Source organism: Cebus imitator, unplaced genomic scaffold (genome assembly GCF_001604975.1).
Source record: "Cebus imitator isolate Cc_AM_T3 unplaced genomic scaffold, Cebus_imitator-1.0 Scaffold24, whole genome shotgun sequence".
NCBI lineage: Eukaryota > Metazoa > Chordata > Mammalia > Primates > Cebidae > Cebus > Cebus imitator.
Genome location: NW_016107339.1, coordinates 10,283,122 through 10,291,628, shown reverse-complemented (window position 1 = coordinate 10,291,628; position 8,507 = coordinate 10,283,122). Strand labels below are relative to the sequence as shown.

The window sequence follows — 8,507 nt, the reverse complement described above, 5'->3', positions numbered from 1 at the left end:
AAAAATAACCTAGGTCAAAATGAGTACAAACTAGACACCAAATCCCATAAAATTAGCTGCTCAGAGAGGGCTGGAGGCTTGCCAATAATTGTGCCCCCCTTGGCTGCACATTCATAGGAATGGGCTTTGGAATTAGAGGACCATCCTCAGTGGCATCCTCAGGAAGATGCTCGATGGCTCTCAGAAGCTCAGTGAGGGTTCAGTGACTGAACAGCGTTTAAAGACGGCAAGCATTGTCTGCCTGTTTTACATCTCATACATCCTTTGTTTAACCAGGTTTTCCATCACTTTTCCAGGCTTTCTTGAACAAAGAAACTCTGCCTTCTCTCCAGAGAGTCAAAGCCATGTGAGTTCCCATAGCCACAGCCATAATCAACATGCAGACCCTCAGGCATCAACTGGTCCATGTATAGGGGGTTCCAAGAAGTAGAAGAGCAGATGATGAACACCTGCTGAGGCACTTGGGACTTGACGTAGAAGTGATGATTTTTGAACTCGTAAGTGACAGGCATGTATCAGCATCTAATTTAATTCTCACAACGGGCAAGTTTGTTTTATCCTCACTTTCCAGATGAAGACTAGAGCCTCAGAGAGCAAAATTAATTTGCCCAAGGTCACATACACCTAGGAAGCGTGGAGTGAGGGTCAGCCTCCCCTAACCATCTGACTCCAAAATCCAGCCTTTCTCCACTGCCCCATTGGCTTCCTCTAAAAAGAGTGCAACACATTCATTTATTTTACAATAACCCATTTTTAGAGCTGTTCTGGGAGCCTGGGCAAGGCAGGTCCTTGGAAAGCAGGGAGCAATGAAAGAAACCTAATCTTGGAGGAAGCACAGTGGTAAGAATGGGATGAGCAGAAAGATGGAGCAGGGGACAGCCCAACTGGCCACAGGCCTACTAGGGTTCCTCACATCCCCTTTGCCATGGGTCAGGCCTGCCAGTGCCTCAGGCTGCGGCTGTGTCCAGAAGGACAAGTAGGTTTTGCTGCAGCCTCTGGAGGGAAGTGAGTTCTAGACAGCAAGAAATTAAGTGAAATCTAGACACATATACACAGTTTGCATTTATGCCAGGTAAATAAAAGTAAAGTGACCCTTGATGGCAGGTTATTTTTGAGAGGTTCAGAGCCAGCCCCCTGCTTCTCTTTTCTGCAGCCCTAAGGAACTTTGAAGAAATGGGGCATTCTCAGGCAGAGTGAATCAAAAGTCCCTAGGGGGCGGGGCACAGTGGCTGATGCCTATAATCCTAGCACTTTGTGGGGCCGAGGTGAGAAGATCACTTGAGGCCCAAAGTTTGGGCAATTTAGCGAGACCCTGTCTACCAAAAATTTTTTTAAAAAATCTTAAGGCCTCCAGAGAAAAGAGGTGGAGAGAAAACTCCACTGCCGTGGAACGAAGAAGATGAATGAGTCTCAGAGGCCTTTTCTGGCCCAGATTAGAAACTCAAGAGTATAGTCTGGGCAGCTGCCCTGTTTAGGGCCAGGGGCCAGAAGCATTCTCTGCTTGAGCCAGCAATTTGCAATGGGCATGTCAAGGTTGCAGGGAGGGTTTAGCAGCATTCATAGGGAAATATCTCCCTGTAGAGGGATGCTGCACTGCACTGAGAGGTGTCACAGGCAGGAACTGTGCTGCACATGTGAACAAGGTGGCAGTGGAAAACAAATGAGTGCCATAGGCTACCTTTCAGGAAGACCTTCTGACCAACAGGCTAAAACGCTAAAAATGGGCTTGCTCAGGGTTTGGAAATTCAATCATCCACCAAACCCCCCCAAACCTAGCCTTTCTATTCCCAGAATCAATGAGTGCAGTTGGCAAAACCATTCTTCCTCTAGTCTGCATTGCACACACAAGTGGAATCCTGCCTTTAAGACAGCTCTGAGGCTGAACTGAAGCCCTTCTTCCTCCTTCCGTCTACACACATGTCCTAAACCCGTTTCAGTACTCCATGAAATCCCACTTCTGCCATCATTCTCTTTCTTGCAATATTTATGCTGCTTGAAAAAAAAATTGTCCTCATTCTGCCCTCAGTTTTCCTTGCACTGTGATTTAGTTTTTTTCTAGCTGTGCACATCTTGTCTCCCAAATTTACATTAGGCTTATATACTGTATAAACAAAATATGTCATAAAAAGTTAGTGGAACTAATCTCTGGAATTGCCATTTCCATTTCCTCTTATAAAACTCTCTCATTTTGACTCCAAAGTTTTTGCATGCTTGTATGAAACATTCTTCTTTTCAACATAGCCCAAATTTCTTCAGTCTGTTAAGCAGTAGTGGAAAAGGCCAATGTGTCTGGAAGAAGCTCTGTGACAAACAAAGCTCGGTCCACATAAAATGGTACAATGCAGTCTTTCTTTTCTTTTCTTTTTTTTTTTTTAAGAAACAGGGTCTTGCTATGTTGCCCAGGTTGGAGGGCAGTGGGTATTCACAGGTGCCATCCCGCTACTGATCAGCACGGGAGTTTTGACCTGCTCTGTTTCCGACCTGGGCGGGGTCACCCCTCCTTAGGCAACCTGGTGGTCCCCGCTCCCAGGAGGTTACCATATTAATGCCAAACTTAGTACGGACACCCGATCTGCATAGAGCACTACACCCCAGAACTCCTGGGCTCAAGACATCCTCCAGCCTCAGCCTCCTGAGCAGCTGGGATTACAGGCACCTGCCACCGAGCCCGGCCAATGTAGTCCTACTCTAGACCAAGTTTGTCCAACCTGCAGCCTGCGGGCCACATGTGGCCCAGGACATCTTTAGATGTAGCCCAATGCAAACTCATAAACTTTCTTAAAACATTATAAAATATTTTTGCAAATTTTTTTTCTCATCAGCTGTTGTTAGTGTTGGAGCATTTTATGTGTGGCCCAAGACAATTCTTCTTCCAATGTGGCCAGGGAAGGCAAAAGATTGGATACCCCTGCTGTATACCCATGCTCTCACCCCTGCCTAATCTTTCTAAATTGTATTAGCTTTTACCTTATGCTTCACCACATATTTGCCCTATGGACTATGACACTTTGTCTTTCCATGTGAAAGTTTACTATTCATTCTGCTGACACATTAGTTTCTGACTACGGCTACATCTTTTTCTGTGTTTCTTCAGCAGAGGCTTGTCTTTGACCTCTGCCACTGTTTCTCTGGCATCTGAAGCTGACTCATTCCCTGGGCAACCCCAGTTTCAATTCTGATAGCTCTCTGACATTTTGTCACGCTACATAGTTGAGATGGGTTAGCATGTTGTAACTTTTATCTAGTCAGTTCAAAACTCAGGAACATTGGGCCAGGCATGGTGGTTCATGCCTGTAATCTCAGCACTTTGGGAGACCAAGGCAGGTGGATCACTTGAGGTCAGGGGTTCGAGACCAGCCTGGCCAACGTGGTAAAACCCCTTCTCTGCTAAACTACAAAAATTAGCTGGGCATCATGGTGCATGCCTGTAATTCCAGCAACTCAGGAGGCTGAGACAGGAAATCACTTGAGCCTGGGAGGCGGAGGTTGCAGTGAGTTGAGATCATGCCGCTGCACTCCAGCCTGGGTGACAGAGCAAGACTGTGTCTCAAAACAAAAACAAAAAAACAAAACTCATGAACATTAGACTTATAAAATCTCATGTCTGCAATTAGACACTTTGCCTCCACAGTCTTTTCGATCACCATTCTCGGTTATGCTTAACACACACCTAAACATTTTGTTTACTGATGCAGAATACCTGCAGAAAATCTGACCTAGATAATTTTCTCTTACACACAAGTAGAATACTTATATTTTCTCTAAGCTGTCCTAGACAAAGACCTGACTCCCTGTCCTGAAAGCCCCCTGCCATGCCCTTTGACGAAACCACGAAAATTTTTAGTTTGCTGCCAGGGTGGGTAGAGTTATATTATTGCTTTCCCAGAGTAGCTGTGAGAATGCATCTTCCAATAGTGGGGAAAAACATTAGCAGATGATGGTAAGTTTACCTGAAATATTCTTTTTTTGTTTTTTATTTTGTGTTATTGAGGTGGAATCTCATTCTGCCACCCAGGTGGAGTGTAGTGGCACCATCTCAGCTCACTGCAATCTCTGCCTCGTGGGTTCAAGTGATTCTCCTGCCTCAGCCTCCTGGGTAGCTGGAATTACAGGCATGTGCCACAACGCCCAGCTATTTTTTGTTTGTTTGTTTCTAGTAGAGATGGGGTTTCACCATGTTAGCCAGGCTGATTTTGAACTGTTGTCCTCAAGTGATCCACCCACTTCAGCCTCCCGAAGTGCCGGGATTACAGGCATGAGCCACTACACCTGGCCGGTTTATTTGAAATATTCTTATCCTTTAGATATGTTATGTGGAATGTGGGGTTTTGTGACCTAATATATGGAAACCTCTCCCATATAATATTGCTATAGAAAATGACCTTTAAGTTTCACATTGACAAAAAAGTTTTAAGGCAAAATCTGAGCAAAAATTAAGGCAAGCATGGAATCCAAATTTTTCTGAGGTCTTTCCCATTAAGCATAACATTAAAACAGCAACAAGATTAAACCCATTTAATTCCCTATTATGAATATTCATACAAATTGATATAAATATGTTTATGTATTAGAGATCAAATTGTATTTCAACACACCTGTTGTCTTCCTCCAGATTTATCCTGGATAATAGTCCTGGCAACAGCACCAGTAAACACACAAGATCTGAAAAATGAACTGACGACATTGCAAAGGCCGATGGCTATTAAGTCCTGTGAAGAAATGGCAGATGCCTTAGGCCCCCGTCTTTGTTGAAGAATGCTGATTTTATTTTGAGCTGAAGGTGTATCGTTTATTTTTTATATATGAAGATAAGGTTGTTTTGATCACTTGAAAGAATAGATTGATGCCAGGTGCGGTGGCTCATGCCTGCAATCTCAGCACTTTGGGAGGCTGCAGTGGGCAGATCATGAGGTCAGGAGTTTGAGACCAGCCTGTCCAATATGGTGAAACCCTGTCTCTACTAAAAAATACAAAAATTAGCCGGGCTTGGTGGCACACGCCAGTAGTCCCAGCTGCTCAGGCAGGAAGCTGAGGCGGGAGAAACACTTGAACCCAGGAGGCAGAGGTTGCAGTGAGCCAAGACTGTACCACTGCATTCCAGCCTGGGTGACAGAGCAAGACTCTGTCTCAAAAAAAAAAAAAAAAAAAAAAAAAAAAAAAAANAGGCTGGGTAGCAAAATGAGACTCTGTTTCAAAAAAAAAAAAAAAAAAAAAAAAAAAAAAAAAAACAAAAAAAAAAAAAAAAAAAAGTAACAGACTGAAATATTATCAGAAAGAACAAAAGGATGGCATATCTGATTTTCTTGATTAAACAGAATCATCATTTTAGCTAGTCATCACAAGGAAAGTGCTTTTTTTAAGGTGAGAAAATGAGACTCTGGCATTTTTATTCTCTTTCAAGTGATCACCAGGGCTTAGGATGACAGGGAGAAGCCCAATGCTCTTCTCCATGCCTTTTGTACTACCCTAAACGCCAAATGGGAACACTTATTGCTTCCGTATTTCCCTCTTGAGTTCTAAGGAAAGGGCCACATTCTGAGTAGTTGAAGATTTTCCCTAAAAAATAAAAGCAAAGACAAAAGCTATTTCTGGGAGGCCAACTGTATGATATTAGCAGCCCGGGCTTTTCCCGGGGTGTTGCACAGCACTTCGTATCGCACCTCAGTATGTGGTTGGAGGACTTGGTAGAAAGAAAGCTAAAATTAAGAAAAGCGAAACTCTCCTAGCTTCACAACACGATACCATAATTTTCTGGCCTGTCTGCGCCATATCTGTTCTAGGGCAATAACACTCAGGTCAATTCAAGTGGCCTCGAAGTTAACCATCCCTCAAAAATCCTTTGTGATTACTGTCCAAACCACGGTCCAAGTTGCTCTTGGGTTAAAAAAAAGACGCCAGCCTTCATGTTGGCAGGAGGCTTGGATTAAAGAACAAAGACTTAAGGATCAGAGGAAATAATAGTCCTCTCACCTGGTTGGAATTGACACGGTAGTTGTGAAGACTGGCAATCTTCTTGCCCAGAAATATGAGCAGAAAGGAGCTCACCAAAGACAAGGAGATTGCTTGTAAAATTATGTTGGGAAGAACGCTGAAATCTGGTGTTGTAGGAAACAGGAAGCTGGAATAAAATAGCGGAATTATTTCTGGATAGCAGGAACCCTTGGTACCTCCTCCATCTTATTATTCCTGGGAAGTCCTGATTCTTTTTTTTTTTTTTTTTTTTTAATGACAATAGGGACAAGTGGAGAAATTGAGGCAGCAGCCTTCCAAAACTGCCAGCAAACCAAGCCAAGTTATGAAAGCCATTAAGGGAACATGCTGTTGTGTCTTGTAGTTCAATGTTTTTGCCAGGTAGCAATGGCAATCATCAGAACAGGCAAAACCTTAAGGATTCAAGAAAAATGGTGTCTTGAGACATTTGAGACCATACCAGTGGGTGAATAATAGGCAGATATTTAAGGAAGAAATGATTCCTGTTTTATAGGAACTCTTCCAGAAGTTGAAGATGAGGCAATACTTTCTAAATCTTTCTATAATATCAACATATGGCCAGGTGTGGTGGCTGACGCCTGTAAATCCCAGCGCTTTGGGAGGCCAAGGCAGGTGGATCACTTGAGGTTAGGAGTTTGAGACCAGCCTGGCCAACATGATGAAACCCTGTCTCTACTAAAAATACAAAAAAACTAGCCAGGTGTGGTGGCGCACGCCTGTAATCCCAGTTACTCAGGAGACTGAGGCATGAGAATTGCCACAATCTCGATTGTACCACTGCACTCTAGCATGGGTGATAGAGTAAGACTCAGGCTCAAAAAAAAAAAAAAAAAAAAAAAAAAAACAAAAAAAAAAAAAAAAAAAAAAAAAAAAAAACAAATCAACATACTCTGATACCAAAACCAGACACAGATAGTACAAGGAAAAAAACAAAAAACAACTCAGGCCAATATCCTTCATAAACACAAATGCAAAAATTCTTATCATTTTAGCAAGTTAATATATAAAAGGATAATACGCTATGACCAAGTACGGTTTATCCCAGAATGAAGCATTAGTTTTAGCAGTCAGAAATCAGCTGGGCATTGTGGCTCCTGCCTGTAATCCCAGCGCTTTGGGAGGCCAAGGCCAGTGGATCATGAGGTCAGGAGTTCGAATCCAGCCTTTCCAACATGGTGAAACCCCATCTCTGTTAAAAGTACAAAAAATTAGCTGGTCATGGTAGCGTGCACCTGTAATCCCAGCTACTCGGGCGACTGAGGCAGGAGAATTGCTTGAACCTGGGAGGCAGAGGCTGCAGTGAGCTGAGATCGCACCATTGCACTCTAGCCTGGGCGACAGGGTGAGACTCCATCTCAAACACAAAAACAAAAACAGTCAGAAATCAAGCACAATATTAACAGACTAAAGAAGAAAAAGAAATCTTGATGATTTGTGGGGAGTGGTGTTTTTCCATAGATCCATACTGGCGTAATTCTTTAAGTTGAATCTGGAAGTACAAATATGCTTCCTTTTCCATTTCTCTAGATTACTTTCTAAGTCGGAAAAAAATACTCTTCGAAGTGTTTTAGATAAGATTTGCTATTTGAAATGTTTATCGTTCTTTTATCTTTAATCATTTTGTTAAAGACAAATATGTATGCCTCAACAGTTGATTTACTTCTGATGAATTATATAAAAATCCAAATTCAGGCTGGGCATGGTGGTTCACGCCTGTAATCCAAGCACTTTGGAGGCCAAGGTGGGTAGATCACCTGAGGTCGGGAGTTCAAGACCAGCCTGACCAACATGGTGAAACCTCATCTTAAAAAAAAAAAAATCCAAATTCAATGAAATGAATCACATAAATACCTTTGGGAAAATTATTTTACAAGAAATTTTGTGATATATAGTTCCACAAAGCAAACAATCCCTTATCTAATTAAAATTTCTTAATCTAATTAAAATTTCTTATTAGTTCATGCATTTTAAACTTTATTTTTCTTTTGAGTAAGAAGAATTTACTTTTAACACTTCAAAGAGCTAAATATCATTTTCTTCACCAGCCAACTATGTCTTCTTCTTTTTTGGTATTGAGACCGGGTCTTGCTCTGTCACCCAGGCTGGAGTGCAGTGGTATGATCATGGCCCACCTGGTGCTTCAACTTTCCTCAAGAAATCCTCCCACCTCAGCCTCCAAAGTAGCTAGGATTTCAGGTGCATGACACCACGCCCGGTTAATTTTTGTATTTTTTTTTTTTTTTTTTTTGTAGAGATGGAGTTTCACCATGTTTCCCAGGTTGGTCTCAAAATCCTGAGCTCAAGCAATCTGCCTGCCTCAGCCTCCCACAGTGCTCTAAAGGCATGAGCCACCACATGTGGCCTAACTATGCCTATTTTAATTCCTTATTTATAATTTATAACTTACAAGCATCTTTGCATTTTCCAGGTAATGAGCTAAGCAGAAGCATAACTGAATACTTAGAGGTAGGTATTTAAGTTATTATCAAATTCCACCTTTTTTTTTTTTTTTTTTT

General features: G+C 42.2%; 1 protein-coding gene across 1 annotated transcript in view; it reads right to left on the bottom strand.

Annotated features, from left to right (window-relative positions):
* Positions 1–8,507, bottom strand: part of SLC26A8 (solute carrier family 26 member 8) — a 106,016-nt gene that overhangs the window by 32,359 nt on the left and 65,150 nt on the right. The window contains exons 9-10 of the mRNA XM_017522624.2: positions 5,971–6,118; positions 4,596–4,709 (exon numbers count right to left, since the gene is read on the bottom strand). Of these exons, the coding sequence (XP_017378113.1) occupies positions 4,596–4,709; positions 5,971–6,118 (262 nt within the window). The remainder of the gene's footprint in view (positions 1–4,595; positions 4,710–5,970; positions 6,119–8,507) is intronic.